At 52.1% G+C, this 16137-nt stretch overlaps 1 protein-coding gene across 1 annotated transcript in view; it reads right to left on the bottom strand.

The window, feature by feature from the left end:
* Nucleotides 1–16137, bottom strand: part of FAM53B (family with sequence similarity 53 member B) — a 126168-nt gene that overhangs the window by 50724 nt on the left and 59307 nt on the right. Inside the window, exon 4 of the mRNA XM_033179779.1 lies at nt 11592–12364. Within this exon, the coding sequence (XP_033035670.1) occupies nt 11592–12364 (773 nt within the window). The remainder of the gene's footprint in view (nt 1–11591; nt 12365–16137) is intronic.

The raw sequence follows: 16137 nt of genomic DNA, 5'->3' as shown, positions 1-16137 counted from the left end.
TGCAGAGGTGCCTGATTAACTTCCTCTGCGCCTGTGCCCGACACTGGGGCCTGCCTAAGCATCTCTCTGGTATGCTTTCACCCTCATGTGCCTTCTTGCCATGACCTCCTTGCACCGGTTTCCCTGGGGCTGTCTGCAGTCAAAACCCAAAGTGGAAAATAAGCATAGCAGTCAGGTAAGGCAGGTGACCGAGCATCCCATCAGATCCTGGCCCCAGAGGCCCCGATGGCATTCCAACCCTGGGCTCCAGGCAAAAAGCCCGCTCCTCACCCCAGCCTGCAAGGACGACTGTGATGGCCCTGCCGACCTCTCAGGCATCCTTTGCACCCCCGACTCAGAGACCTCAGCTTCGCTGTACCCTGCACTCAACCACGCCCACTCCGACCCCAGTCACCCCAGCTTCGCTGTGCCCTACACTCACCATGCCCACTCCCACCTCTGGGGCTTGCCTTCCCTGTACTCGGGACATTCTCCCTAATTATTTTTGCAAAGCTGAACACATCTCATCATCTGTGATTTGTGCCAGTGTCACCTCCTCAACAAGGCCTCCCTGTCCCTTCAGTCTAAAGCTGGCCACGTCCCACTTCCACCTCCTCTCATCCCACCTGGTGATCCAAACCACGCTGGCCTGCTGGATTCTCATTAGCGCAAATATCGCCATCTGAAATGGCCCTGCCTGCCTGTTGTTGGCCTGCATGACATCCATCCCCTCTTTCTGCATTGCAGAAACATCCCCAGGGCCTAGCTGAATGCCAGGTGGCCAGCACACTCCAGGCAAGGATCTGCTGAGTGAAGAACAAACTAGGACGGAGCTGCGACGCGCGCTAGAAGAGATCTCCAGCCCCGCTGCAGAACGTCAGACAGCATTCAACAGAAGGATGCTGAGCAGAGCCAGGCTGGGGGACAGAGGCGGCCGTGCATCTCCCGTCTGCTTCCTGTGCTGTCACCATCACCCAGCCATGCTGCGTGACCTGCAGGAGCAATCTGCTCCGTTCGCAGCAGTTGCTTCCCGTTTGCTGCATTTCCAACATTCACAGAACCAGTTTCATCGCCTTCCCTTTCCGCGGGACCAGCTGGCCGGCGCCCCCGCCTCTCAGGTCTTGCCCTAGCCCTGTGGGGCCAATGGACTCCATGCTGCCAAGCTTTCAGCAATGCAGTCTCTGCCCGGGGGTCCCCCAGCCCAAAGTGGGGAGCGGCTTCCTGTAGCTGCTTCTGTGTGATCTTAATACTTTGTTTTCTCTTCTTGGCTTTTCAGTTTTTCAGAAACCCAGCTAACCATTGCTCACAGTGAATTCACCTCATCTAATGGGCTGGTTTCTGCCTCTGACAGGCCCTGGCTGATCCAGGACGCCTGCCTCACGCACTCCACCCACAGAGCTCCAGCAGTGAAACAGCGGCGGCCTCCATGCCGCCACCACTACTCCATGAGGAGTAAATGCAGTCTGTGGCCCTTCAGGGAAAGGCGGGGGGGTGCCTGATGACCTCTGGTGACACATTACTGATGTGAACTCGCGTTACTGCTCACAAATTAAGCTTCTGGTGGTTGCATTATATTTTGCAACCAATTGTTGCTTTTGTTTTCCAAGAGATTTTTTTTAAGCCACTCCACCCCCACCCAAAAAGGAATTATCCAAGAGCTCTACTATGTCTAACTTTCAAAGGAGGCATTGTTAATCTTTTGGCCATAAATAGGCAATTACCACCCACTCTGAGTGTAGTCAAACCAAGTTCCCGCCAGCATGGGGACTGCAGCAAAGGGTTTGTTCTTCGTGTGGCGTTTGCTTTCTGATTTCTTGACTGTGGCCTGAAGTTGCAAGAAAGAGTGGTCATTCCGGATGGCTGATACCACAAAAATGGTAGATAAATGGGCTCCTGCAAGCAGGAGAAATTCTCTACTGGTGCAGTGCTTGGGGCGACAGAGCACTATGCTGCAAAAGGCGAAGTGGGGTAAAGTAAAGGCTTCACACTGATGGACCCACACAGGCCAGCGGCCTGCATGGTGTCGGGAAAAGGCCCGGTCAGGCACCAGCCGTGCTGGGCTCTGGGCACAGCTCTGTCTCCATCCCACACCCATCTCGGTGATGCACTTCTTTGTGCTTCCTGCTCTGGCCCTCGCCCGCAGGCACCATGCTAACCTCGGGCTGGGAGGGGCTTCCCACCAGGCGTTCTCCTGATGTCCCAGATAAGGAAGCAGAAATAAGGCAGACCTCCCTTTCGCTGCATCCTCTGAGGCCCAGCTGGGGATTACTCGGCTTCATTAGGAGAACTGAGGAGGCCATCACAGGCCCCTTGTTTCCGGGAGCTGCTGTCCCAGCTGTTGTAAACTGACCAGATGTGGCACAGCTGAGACAAGATCCAGCGTGACAAGCATTAGAAACCATGAAAGAACCCTCCTGTGGCCCTAAGCTGCCCCCAGCCCTTCTCCAGCCCAGAGTTCAGAATGGGCAGCCACTTTCAAGTGGACAAGAACAGAGAAGCTTGGGCAAAGGAGTCAGAAGTTTGCAAACTGAGGGCTGACAGGAAAGGGTAAGGAATGGGGCCTCCCCAGTGGCAAGGAGCAGCTGGGCTAGCAAATCACAGATGTGCAAGGACGGGGGGATAAGAGAGTCCCATAGATACTTTCATACAGAGACAAAATAGGTCATGGTGATCCACTGGATTTCAGTTCTACTGAGAACAGATCAAGAAGAAATACAGTCAAAGTGAGGACTGCAGGTTAGATAACAAGAGGGACTTACGATGAACAAACACTAAACAGGGTAGCTTAAAGAAAGTTGCCACCTTTGGGGATTAGGATGATTGATTCTCTGCCCGGTGAAGCCTATGACTAGGGTGAGGTGGAAGTCAGCCCTGCTGCTTTTACTCTGAGAACATTTCTCGAGCTCCTTATGCCTATCACCACTTCCACTGCCCCCACCATCGTCCAGCCCACCTTCATGTTTGCCAGTAGCCTCCTGCCTGGCCTCCCCACCTCCCCCAGAACCTACAGTCCATGCTGCTCACTGTTGTCCCAAAGGAGCTTTTTACGGGGTGCTATTGCTCCCCTGCTTAAAACCTACTAATGCTTCTACCCTGCACTCAGAGTTCCTGTCATTCATTCACTCTGCCGTTGCACACAAGGCAGGATATCAAACAGGGTGTGGAACTTGCCCTTAACAACCCACCCATGAGAACTTGCCTCGGAAATGTTCAACACTATATACTAGAACAGGCTTTCCAGACATTTCTGAAGCAGCGCCTTGTACTCGACTCAGCGTAAGTCAACGTTTGGGAACTGCATGGGAAGTTTCATTGGCAGGCGGGGACACCATTGCTCTGCTGGGTACAGCAGCTCAGTGGGCACTCACCCTAGGACCTGGATCCTCCTCCAGGTCAGACCCTTCCTAATCCAGGCTGAGCTGGTACCTCCTGACTGAGGGACCTGAACTCTCAATGCCATCTCCATATGACACAAACTAGTCCCTGGGCATCTGCAGAGTCACAGGGCTAGGAATATGCCCATCTCTACCGCCCCTACAAGCCACAGACTCAGCTAGGGAGCTTCTGGGACCCCGATGTACTAGGGTTCTGCCCCAGACCTGCTAATTCAGACTCTCTCGGACAAGGTCTAGGAACCTGCAGTGTGTTGGCTTCCAGGTAACCCGACACTCATGGCTACACCTGGGCAGATGCACGCACAGTCAGAAACCCGAGGGTCAGAGAAGCAGGGCAACCCGCTCGCAGTCACCACGCAGCCGGCTGGCAGAGTGCCTCTCAAACCCAGCTCTCCTGACTCCAACCGCAGCTCTGTTCCAACAACAGCGTACCTCTGGTTCCCTTAGGATATGAGAGGCCTCTACCACGTGCAATAAGGCAAATCCCTGCCCTCAGAGTTACAGAGCCCGGGACTCATACCCCTGCAGCCCCGCTCAACAACTCAGTTGCGACCTCAGGTGAGGCCTTCTTCTGGGGAGCAAGGATGCAGCAGAGCACCTCAGCGCTGCAGAGACAAGGAATTCCTGAGGGGAGGATAGTTCACGCTTGAAGAACAGCAGGTCCCTCCTTTTGCCAAATTTCTCCCCTTACTCCTAAAGTGCGACTCCCAATATGGCAGCCAACTCTTACTGAGCACATGTCCTGGGCACACGGTACTAAGCTCCGAGCACTTCATACAAATGAACTCATTTAATGAGACATTTAACACAGTGAGAGAGGCCGTCGCCACCCCTCCTTGAGGATGGGGAAACTGAACCATGAAGAGATTTCATAAGTTGCCCAGGATGAGGATGGGGCTCAGTCCGTGGGCAGAGCTCCAGCCTGAGGCCCCGCCCTCCCACCAGCCCTGTCTCCTCGTCTCAGCCCATGCTCTCTGCTTCTCCGTCAGCAGCCTGGGAACAACATGAGGGTTTCCCTAAACCTTCCACTGGGGGCCCTTGGAGTTGAACCAGCCAAAGGGGCAAGAGCCAGCTGACCCACAGGCCGTTCTTACTCTGGCTTCCATGAAGCAAGACTGGCGATATCCTCTGATGTGGCAAGGCCTCAGCTGGTAAGGCCTCGTTCTCCCTCTGGCCCATAGGCCTTCCAAGGGCAGAGCCTGCTAGGGTCTCTGAATCCCCTTTGCCAGCACCAGAGCAGGGCCTGGCAAGCCAAGAGCACTCCCAGCACACCCGGGGCTCTCATCTGAGCAGCTGGCTTAGGAAAGGGCCCCTACTTCAGAGAGCTGGGGCCTCCCAGAGCCTCATAGCTTCTCAAACGTTCTCTGCTCAGGATGGCTCTCAACTGAAGCATGGAAATCAGTAAGTGGCACTAAAAGCTGCCTCCCTAGCAGTCCCCAGATGAACTCCCATTTTCCTCTTCCTCAGGAGAGCAAAGCTATTGTGTCAACACTCGGCCTCGATCCCAGTGACCTTAAGCAGATTGCTTGTGCAACCTGAGGGCTGTGACTAGAGACAGAAAGGAGGGATCTGGGCGGAGGCTGCAGTGAGTCAAGATCTCACCACTGCACGCCAACCTGGGCGACAGAGAAACACTCTGTCAAAAGAAAGGGAAGAAAGGGAGGGAAAGGATGGGAAGCAGGGAAGACGAGAACTAGAGCTGAAACTAGTCTCCTGGAAGCCTGATGCCAGCATGCGCCACGGCTGGCAGGATCCCGGCCCACCAAGAGTGGGGAGCCCAGGACACTGCCCAGAGCAGCAGAGGGTACAAGGGCAGCTACCATGGGAGAAAGGCTGCAGCAGGCCCGGGCTTTCTTTGTTCATCAAAGCTGGCATTTGCTGAGTACCAACCATGTGCCAGATCCATGCCACATGATTCCTCCCACACTCATGAGCAACAGGCACTGCCATTCCCATTTTACAGACACAGACATGGGGCCTGGGGCACACAGCTCAAAAGTGGCAGAATGGGGACACAGCCCCAGTTATCTGACTCCGAAGCTCCCACTTCTCACTGCCACACTCTCTATGCCCCATGCACATCAGTTCTCTGGAAGGGCCAGCTGAGTGGTCCTCACCCAGGACCAAGCACAACAGCGGGAGCACTGAGCCTGGGGTCAAGAGGTCAGGGTTCCCACCTTCCGGGATGCCTCGCCATGTGACTTTGGGCAAGGCCCCAACTCTTCCTGGACTCTAGAGGCCTCATCCTCAAGTGAGGGGATGGGTTAGAACAGAGATGGCAGATGACGTTCAGTTACCCATCAATTAGCAATGGCTGCCAAGACTGCCAAGGGGAGGATTCTAAGACCTCCACTAAGTTCACCTGAAAAGGCTGCCATGATTGATTAGCAATGTCTGTCAAGAGCACAGAAGGAGGCGTGCTAGTTCAGCACCCAAAGCTGCCCCCTTGACATCCCTAAACTCTGACAGCCCAGGTCTTACAGGCTCTCTTCCTTTGTTCAAGTCTATCCTATCTCTAAGTCAGAAGCAACTACTCCCATGTGCCTGCCCACAAAAGTTTTTGCCTTTACTTGTATTTAGCATTTCTTTCATTCCAATGGGCTTTCTCGGGCTTTCCAGGCCTACCTCTCTCACCAGATCTTCACATTGTCTGCAGTCCGTGTTATAAGGGGTGCTCCACCTCTGAATTCCTCTATTTGCCATCGGCACAGCTTCCCACCCTGAGAGGAAGGGTGCTGAGGGTGCAGGGCGGCACCGTAAGCAGCTCAAGGGGAACAGCCACTGGCAGGGTGGACAAGAGAAAGTCACAAAGGTGCAGGCAAGCTGGGTCTGCCACACAGAAACTTGGCCAAGGAAAGGCACAGCTGGCCTGCAGCTGCTGGGGGTGCCTGAGCAAGAAGTCATGTAGCCAACCCCATGGCGACCAAGAAGGGCCACTGTCCCTCAAAGGTGGCCCCACCGGCACAAAAGACAGAAAGTGGAAGCTGGCTGGGGGGCTTCACTTGGAGAGGACCTGTCCAGCAAAGAGCTGCGAGTCACTGATGAGCATCTGAACAAGCTCTCACGACTTCCTGCAGCAACCCCTCATCCTGCACAGCCCCTGTAGCCCCACCCACCCAGCTCTCCTGGACTCACCCCCAGGAATAAGGCTCTCAGCGGCTTCCCGAAGACATGCTGGCATGCTGGTTTCTACCTCATGCTTCTTTTCTACCCCAAACTGCCCCTGGCCAGCTTTCACGGTCCCTCAAACATCTGCTAACACAACAGTTGCTGCCTGTTCTGAGGCCTGCTCAGGGAGGTTTGGGGACTCAGTGTGTGGGCAGCTGCAATCAATCAAACCTCTGTTTCGGCATCCCGACCCCTCCCCGCAAACATCTTGCTTCTGTTTGAAGCACTGTTGAGAAGTACAATTTGTTGCTCTTTCAAGATGACCAGCTTAGAGTTAAAAATACAGCAGGGACTATGACACCCAGGGGGACTGCATTCAATGGGTGATCTTTTTAATTGTTGCTTTTTTCTGAAATCTTTGCTCACACACATGTGATCTATGTCTAAATGGCCTCATATAGCTCAAGTCTTGCTGGGAGCCAACCAGTGCTGGGTGGTCAAACCAGGTCTCAAAAAAGCAGTCAGGAAAATGTCAGCAAAAGTCCTGCTAATAAGCGACTCACACCCTCAGGCTGGGCCCTGCCCTCAATGGCACACATTGTCATTTGGCAAAAGGAAGGCCGCAGCCTCACAGAGAACACCAACCAGGAGGGCCAAAAACACCACATGGGGAGGAAAGCTGTGCAGGAGGCCCACGGGGCCAGGCTTGCGCAGGGATAGCAGCACAGCCAGTCCTCTGAGCTGCCTTTGGGCAACTTGCTCTGTGGAACCAAGTGGTTGTAATTACAAGTACAGGGAGGGCAGCCACTGCGGGACTAGGTCCCTGCGTCATTTCCCCCATTAGGGCTTTCCTCACTACAGTCAGTCTCCCCGACTCAGGATCCAGATGGCCACCTCACCTGCAGCCTCATTCGGCATCTCTGCCTGCTCTCTTGGCACTGGGGTTTTAAGAAGACATGAGCAAAGACAATCTGAAAGCAATGTTGACACCCCACCCCGTGCGTCTCATCCCCAACGGACCAGAGTTAACTGGGACAGCTGTCCCCCAGAGATGCGGCTAGGAAGGGGTAGGGCGGCCAGCGCACGCCCAGGATATTTCCACCCTAGTTTCAAGGGTGACTGATAGGAGAATGTTCACACACGGCCAACTTCCTCTGGCAACGGGGTGGGGGCGAATCCAATTCTGTCACCATTTCATAACCCTGGGCTCTGAACTCAGAGTTGACTGCAGGCTGAGCTGAGCTGCAGGGCAGGTCTCCTTCCCATTTACAAAAGAAAAGCGATGAGGCAAGAAGATGAACAAACAAGACACAGAAAGTGGCATGAACAGAAAAGGGAGGATGGAAACACAGGGAAAACGGTGGACAAACAAAGAAAAATAGGCATTGCTTTTTTTTTTTTTTTTTTTTGAGACGGAGTCTCACTCTGTTGTCCAGGCTGGAGTGCAGTGGTGAGATCTCAGCTCACTGCAAGCTCCGTCTCCCGGGTTCATGCCATTCTCCTGCCTCAGCCTCCCGAGTAGCTGGACTACAGGCACCCGCCATCACGCCCAGCTAGTTTTTTGTATTTTTAGTAGAGACGGGGTTTCACTGTGTGAGCCGGGATGGGATGGTCTCGATCTCCTGACCTCGTGATCCACCCACCTCGGCCTCCTGAAAAATAGGCATTCTCATAGCAGACTGAGGGCACTTTCCAGGAACGTCCACCCTCTGCTCCTACCTCTGCCTCTGGAGATACCCAGAAGCAGCCCACACCTTCTCTCCAAGTCCTGTGACTGTGACGATGATCATGAGTATCTGTCAGCACCCAGCCTGTGCCAGCCAATGCACTGGGTGGGGGGGGGGGGGGGTGTGGGTACATATAGATACAGATACAGACACACACACACACACACATCAACAGATGTGGACACACACACATATATAAACACACACCCATATGGATAGCGCATTATCCACATACGTTGTTTCTCTTGCTCCTCCCACAGTCCTGTGGCAGTGGTGGCATTTGCTGCACAGACATGTCAAGCAATTTGCCTAGGGCTTCCAGTCTCCGGCCCCACCTCTGGAGGCCTTCTAGTGTGTCAATGTCGCCTTCTAAATGCAGATCCAAAAGTGAACACCATGCCCAAAAGAGCCCTGGCAGGCATAGGGACCAAGAGAGCTTCAGTTTCCTCAAGAGGGACTGGAATGGACAAGCTCTGAGGTCACATCTCCTGACATCCTCTGCTTCTAGCACAGAGTCTACACCCCAGGGCACTTGCTCCTGCTGAACTCAACTGTGGATACAGATGAGGGCAGGGCCTTGGACCTCAGAGCTTCCTGCCCTCTTACTCTCTTGGATTCTCTCCCTGGACCCTTTCCTGCGGGCAGGCTGGAGGGGCTCCAGCCACCACAGTCCATCTGGCCATACCGAATCATGGCCAGAGGGAAGCCACCGTGTACTCACGCACACCCTCAAGATCTGATCTGGGCCCCAGTCGGGGCCTCTAGGGGAGCTGGGGCTCTTCGGAATGGCCAGCTGCTCCAAAGGTCTAACTGAAAAGGCCTTCTGCAGACTCACACACCTGGCCTCAGAACCCACATACGAAGGGCGCCTTTACAAGTGGAGCTCTCACCCCCAAAGGCAATGTGTAAACCAAGATCAAAAGGCCCATGAAAGAGAAGCCAGAGCCCAGCGGAAGGAAGCGTGGGCCACACCTGGGTACAAGCCTACCCTTCCAAAGATATGGAAAGCCCAACTCCAAGTCTTGCCTCCATGGGCATGCAGAGCAGACCCCAGCCCCTTCTCGGTGGTCCCAAATGTTGAGTGAAGCCACAGCATGTAGAAACTGGAGGCTGTGGCCAGTGGTCTAACCTCAGGGGCCATCTAGCAACATGTTAGTCCTTGTACACCAGCAACATGCCCAGCTCATCAGGTTACCATGCACGAGGCCCTGCACTGTCCAGGGCTCTTGATAAATACATAGGGATACCCTAGGCCTCGTTCTCAGGGCCCCACAGAAAAGCAAGGCCCACCTCCCCAGGTTAGAAATCAACTGATGATGGAGCCAAAGCAGGCCGAGCCCCATGGAGAGAGGGCTGACTAGGGTCTAGACTCTTGGTGGGGGCATGGCTCAGCGTTCACGGGCCCAGCCTCAGGGCTCTGGCCATAGGCCTTGGGCACACACACTTTCCAGAGGACCCCCTCTACTTTCCCTATGCCCAAGACCCGCTGCCAAGAAGGCGGCCAAGGACAGACAGGCTGAACCAGAGCAGCCTCCTCAGGTTCCGCACACCTTCCCAGATCTGGGAGGCCTGCCTGGGGCCAATGAAGCCATCTATACAACTGGGCGCAGCCCCACTGAGCATTATATTTTTAAATAGTATCTAACCAAACGAGGTTAAGAAATGTCTCCAATGATGCCAGTGGTGTTATTCCAACCGTGGCTAGTAACATATAATAACATGTATGTTGTTTTTATTATCTATCTACTCATTAGGTAATAAAATATGCTCAGCATTAAAAATGTAACTGAAGCATTATCATACCCAGAACTCTGGGCTCTGGGTTTTCCTCAGAAGTCACCCAAATCTGTCACCTTTCCAGACTTTTTACCTATTTAAATTTTTCTGAAGAAGGGAAATTCCTCTTGGTGTCAAATAAATGCGTTCAATCCCTGTCCAGCTAGTAAAGTCAAAAACGTTCCACTACGCTGCAAAAAGAACGGCACACGCCTGGAGCTGCGATGGAAGAAATGGAAACTAGCTGAGGAGGGGCAGGAGCACTGACCCACACCCCTTCAGGCTCTCCCCCAGGCGGATCCCACTGACACGGGGAGGAACAAGCACACCACCATCTTGCCCTCCCACTGCCCCAGCCAGTGCCCAGGCTCTTGAACAAAGGTGGCCAGAAAGTCTGGACTCTGGGGCCAGATAAGCTTTAGACTTAAGACACCTGCACCTCTCTCTATGTTGGGAGTAGGAACTAAAGGAGAGAAGAGCAAAACCCCACCAAGAGAAACTGCACATTCTTTGTAAAAGGAAAGAAGACCCAATTGAGAAAACAACATTGGGCTTGGAAGGAAGTTAGCTATGCCCGCCCAAAACACAGTGAGCACGATGAGCCCGCCTGCCCTGGATCTGGCCATAATCCTGAGTGACCAAGGCCAACCCCTCTGAAACCATCCTCACCAACAAGAAGATCTTCACCCCTTGAAACCCAGTGAGACCAATGTTTACACAAATAAGTCCAGAAAAGATGATGGTCAGACTGCGGCATTAAGCAACTGACAGCTCCTGGATGAACACAGAGCCAATAGCGTTGTGGCCCATCACATCCACCCATCCTTGAGTCAGAGGTCACAAGGGCCAGCACCACTTCCTCATCCCCAGTCAGAACCAGATGCAGCCAACTCTCAGGCTCAGAGACGCTCCTGATGACAGAGTATGAACTCCAAGTTCATCTCATTCAAATCAATATCCAAGATCAGTGTTAGCACAAGGCAGAGCTCCAAGACAAAGAGGATAAAGTCCAAGTGACAGGGGCGTGTGGCCAGATACTTCTACAGCAAAGGGCAAGGATGATTGCAGAGGCAGCTCAGAGAATACTGGTCATAGCATCTTGAGGGCCTCACATTTCAACAGTTTAATCAAAGGAATAAGCTCTCCGCAATCACTAGCTCTCGGAAACCATTACCCACACCCCTGATCTCAGGACCAGCATACTCCAAGGGACACTGAATCCCAGTGTGTGTAAACGTTTCTTGCAGCAGCTGCAGGGGCGGCTTCCTGGGAGACACGGCTCCAGTGAAGGGCCGGAGGGGAACACCAGTGTTTGGTTCAGTGAGTCTGCCCACCAACAGCCCACCTCTCCCCATCCACCTGCCCTTGTACCCCTAGCACTGCACTCACAGTGAAAGGGAATATTTGGCTGTAAATAGAAAGAAATCAACGCTTTTAAAAAACCAACTGGAAATAATCTTTCTTTGAATAGGATTTTAAAAAACAAGGAAACTAACCCCCTTCTGGGTATTTCTGAAACTGGTGTTCTACGCTTGTCTAGGACGGCCCAGACCCAGCAGAGGCTCCAGTGAGCACCAAGGTGACTCCAGGATGCTGGGGCTCTTACCTGTGCCATCTTGGCAAGGTCTAGAGAAGGCCTCTGCTCCTGCACTTCTTCAGGGCGCCGCCTTTTAACACCGACCTTCTTATCGTTAAGGACACACGGCTGGGAGCGGCTGCGGGAAAGGCCGCTGGAGCGTCTTGCCAGCTCTGGCGTTGAGGCAGGTGTGCTGTTGGCTGAGGGAGGACAGTATTCCACAAAGGAAAACTGCTCATGTGAGCAAGAGAGGGACCGTTGCAGGTCCAGCCGGCCCCCTCCCATGGGATGCGGGTCAGCGTTCCAGGTGTCACCTGCCTGTCCACACGGGGCTGAGCCTGGCACCCCTTGGCAGGGCTGCCCTCCAAATCGATGGTGGAGTCCTGCCTGGTCGCAGGGTGAGGAGAGCACGCTGGCCCGGGAAGGGAGGCTGAAGCTGGAGCTCCTCTGCATGGTGCTGAAGCCGTTGGAATAACGCTGGACGCTGCCCCCACTGTAGCAGCGCCTCTTTTCCACAGGAGTCCAGACTTTGGAGCCCAAGGGCCTCCATGATGTCCGGCAGCTGGACATCTCATCGGAGAAGGACAGTGAGCGGCACTGACGCTTGCTAGGGGGTGCTGAGGGGTTCCCGTTGTGGTCACTGATGCTGAGGTCTTTGATCAGACTGGTCACAGCACAGGCGGTCACTGCCTCCCGGTGCCATAGTGAGTTGTCCTTTTCAGGCAGGCATTCCCAGATGCTGGTGCTCGGTTGGTCAATCTGAAGAGGGCATTTCCTGTCCAGGTCTCGCCATCTGTCATTTTCTGGTTCATAAATGACAAGGAGAAAACAGGATTTGAGAAGGCCTTCACTCCAGCCCTTTAATATCTCCACACCAACAGCCCGTTTCAAACACAGTATCTTAGAGCCAAAAGGCCCTTAGAAACCATCCAGTCCAACCTCATTTCACAGATGAGAAACTGAGGCTCAGAGAGGAGAAGTGAATCTCAAGGCTTTGAGTTGGAAGTTGGAAGCGGAGCAGGGCCTAGAATCCAGATACACCCCTGGGACTCCTGATATGGTTTTCTTTCCAGTGTACCATACTGCCTCCCAGGAGAATCCAAAGCAGTATTTTTCATCCAAAATGCTTTCTCATCTTATGGGTGGGAAACCGACTTGCCCTGAGCCCTGCCCTGGCCAGTAAGAGAGTCAGGACAAGACATATGTTAAGTGCCACGGGGTTCTCTGCAGTTCTCAGGACTGGGACTCGATGCTCTGGCAGAAGACCACAACCAAAGATGTCTCAACATCTCAGATGGCCAACGCCAAAAGATGGCTGGGGCACTGCCAGGTTAGTTCACCCCAATTCCACCTTGAAAGCCTTTGCTAAAAGAAGCTGGAGCTGGTACTGATTTAGATCACCTCCATCAAAATGCTCAACATCGATGTCACCAATGGCTGCCAATCACAGCATTTTCTCTATGTTCACTCGATTTTTCACTTAAAGCAATTAAAATCTGTAAGAACAAGTCTTGGGCTTCACAGACTTAAGGGCACCACTTAAACTTATGTATTCAGGTCTTTACTTGAATGCACAAATAAATAACCTATCCTGCTATGAAATGCTACATTTGCACTTGAACCTTTATTTTGTGAAATATTCAAGAACTATTTATTGTTTTTCTACTATGGAATCAGGCACCATGTGGGGAATTTTAGGAGATGCAAAGATAAATTTGACATAGTTCTTGTATTCAAGTCTACAGTATAAAAGCAAAGTTAAGAAATATGCCATGCTGTCAGGGAACAACCTGTTAGTACTATTTTCTCGAACCTATATATATTTATAAATCATGCACATGTAAATGGCTTGAGTCAGTCAAGAGAAGAATACAAGTGAAACCTGCAATGATATTTGGTAGGTATTTAAATGCACGCAGGGTCTCACAGCAATGCAGATCACTTACTGAGCATTCACCTGGGCTGTGTAACCCACACAGCACCCTGAGTGCAGGTACCATCATGGACCAGATCAGGAGACCAAGGCTTGGGGGACATTGAGCAACTAGCCCAAGGCCACACAGCTAGCACTAGACAGGATGTAAACCCAGCTTAGTCAGGCCCCAGAGCGCAGGCCCTTTTCACTACACTGCAGCGCTGAGGCAGACTGCAGGGGAGCCTGACTCTGGCCCTGGCCTTAAGGAGTTTATGGGTCAGGCAAGATGGGCTCAGGTGCAGAAAACTGAGACTTAACCCATGTGTGCTCGAGGCAGCAAGGACTACAAACCTATCTCCTCTACCAGTGGCCACTCCTCAAAGGGCACCAAGAGACACAGCCAGCTGAGCGTCACAAGTAGCAGCTTCTTGACTGACTCCATGGGAATGACCTGTGCAGCCCAAAGGGAGGGCCAGGAGCCCAGAGGAAAAGCTAAGGCGCAGCTAACAGTGGTACTCCTTCCTCTTGGGCATCCTGCCAAGGTCATGAGATACAGATTGAGGGGCTGGGACCCTGGCAGGGGACACTGCTAGAAATTATCCAGAGGCTGTATTCATGGAGGGCCTCAGAAGCTGGAGATGCAGGAGAGAAATCTTCCAAAAGCCCAGGCAAGCCAGCTGCGACAAAGCAAGACTGTCGCTAAACATCCAATTCCTTCATCATACATCATACATCGTTCATCTCATCTCTGAAATTTCCCAGGGCCTGACCACAGCAGGTCTCAATATCTGCTCCTCCAACTAGACTGGATCAATTACTTCCAAAAATCATCCAATGTACCCCTTCCTGCAAGTTATATTAGGTTGTTCAGACAGGCTTCACCACCAAGGAAACCATTCCCTTTGGGTATTCACCATTCTATTAAACCAGCTTCAACTTGACACTGGTCAGCAGCTGAAAGTCCAATAAACTAATATAAAGTAAATTTTTTTTTTTTCAGACAGGACCTGGCTCTGTGGCCCAGGCTGGAGTGCAGTGGCATAATCCCAGCTCACTGCAACCTCCACCTCCCAGATTCAAGCTATTCTGGTGCCTCAGTCTCCTAAGTAGCTGGGATTATAAACGTGTACCACACACCCAGCTAATTTTTTAATTTTTTGTAGACATGGAGTTTCACCATGTTGACCAGGCTGGTCTCAAACTCCTGGCCTCAAGGGATCCACCCACTTTGGCCTGCCAAAGTGCTGGGATTACAGGCATGAGCCACCGTGACCGGCTATAAAGTAAAATTAAAGGAAATATAAACTCTTGTTGACAGAGTCACAAATATCTCAGTTATCATCTGATTTAAAAGAAAACAGAAAGTTATCCTAAGAAAAAAGTGAAGATTTATGTATGATGATGTTCATCAAAATGATGAGCAATAGAAAATGGTAAACATAATTAAAACATCTTACAGCAGGGGCTGGTTAAATAAATTATCAAGGAATAACATGGAGCACAAAGAAGCAGAGTTTCAAAGAACATTAAATGATGTGGGGAAATGCTAATAATATAAAGTTGAGCATAAAGAAATAGGATGTAAAACTGTATAGAGGGTGTGATTTCTACTTAGCAAAATACGTCTGTTGTATGTGAAGGTTAAGAAGGAAATAAACCAAAATGTTAACAGTGGATTGGTAGACAGCTGGTTGGTTAATTTATTTCTTCTATTTTGTTTTTCTATAGTCTCCAAATGTTCTGAGAAAAAATGTCTTACCAAATATGTGGGGGATGTGACCACCAAGCCCACTGGTGCTGTGCCCTTGCTGAACTCAGGAAGTGAGCCAGGGTCAGGGTGGGGGCCCACAGCCCGCCCTCTGCTGAGTTGGCTCCTCTGGGTTTTCAGGAAGTTGCTGTACCAAACGCTGGCCACTAACTTCTCTTTTGAGACAAGGCACTGAGGCACCAGATGGGCCAGGAATGTGGCCGACTGAGGAAAAAACCAATGGGTTTGGCACAGAGCGGCAAGGGTGGCCGGTGCTCATGGAGCCTGAGACGTACTACAGACTGTGTCTCCACCAGGCCTCGGGGAAACCCGTGAGATGAAAAGGAGTTGATCCTACGCTCAGAGGATGCCATTTTCTATTCCATTTTTGTGCCACTGGCCTGGAATTTTCCCCATCTCTAGGGAAATCATAGAAGAAAGGGAAATCGGGAGCCAGCTAAACCATCCCTCCCATCTGCCCTTTCTTTCCCATGGCCAGCCTGTGATCTTGGTGCTTCTGGAAGGGACCCCTCAGGGCCTCCCTACTCCAGGCCTACCTCCTCACTGCCTCTAGATAACTTTCCGAAGCCCCCACCTATTGTGGCCTATTCACTTCAGTTGTCACCCGCTGCTTCTGGGAAAGAAGACAAGCATTTCAGACTGGCACCCGGGCCCATCTCCTCATCATTTTCCCCAACAAACCCTACACTCCAGGTAGCAAACCTCCTATGACAGTGGAGGTCAGAAAATAATCACAGAGTCAAAACCATCCCTGAAGAATTCCTGAACCAGCCCACAAAGTACACCTCCTCCACCCAGTTTTGCGTAGACAACCCAAAAGGGTAATTCTTATGCACCAGCGATTCTTTATAAAACTAAAGTTTAAGTAACTAGACTGCGGGAGCAAGCACAGG

The sequence above is a fragment of the Trachypithecus francoisi genome, unplaced genomic scaffold, assembly GCF_009764315.1.
Source record: "Trachypithecus francoisi isolate TF-2019V2 unplaced genomic scaffold, Tfra_2.0 Contig01579, whole genome shotgun sequence".
NCBI classification, from domain to species: domain Eukaryota; kingdom Metazoa; phylum Chordata; class Mammalia; order Primates; family Cercopithecidae; genus Trachypithecus; species Trachypithecus francoisi.
Note: the sequence above shows the minus strand (reverse complement) of the source record. Positions and strands in the feature narration are given on the sequence as shown.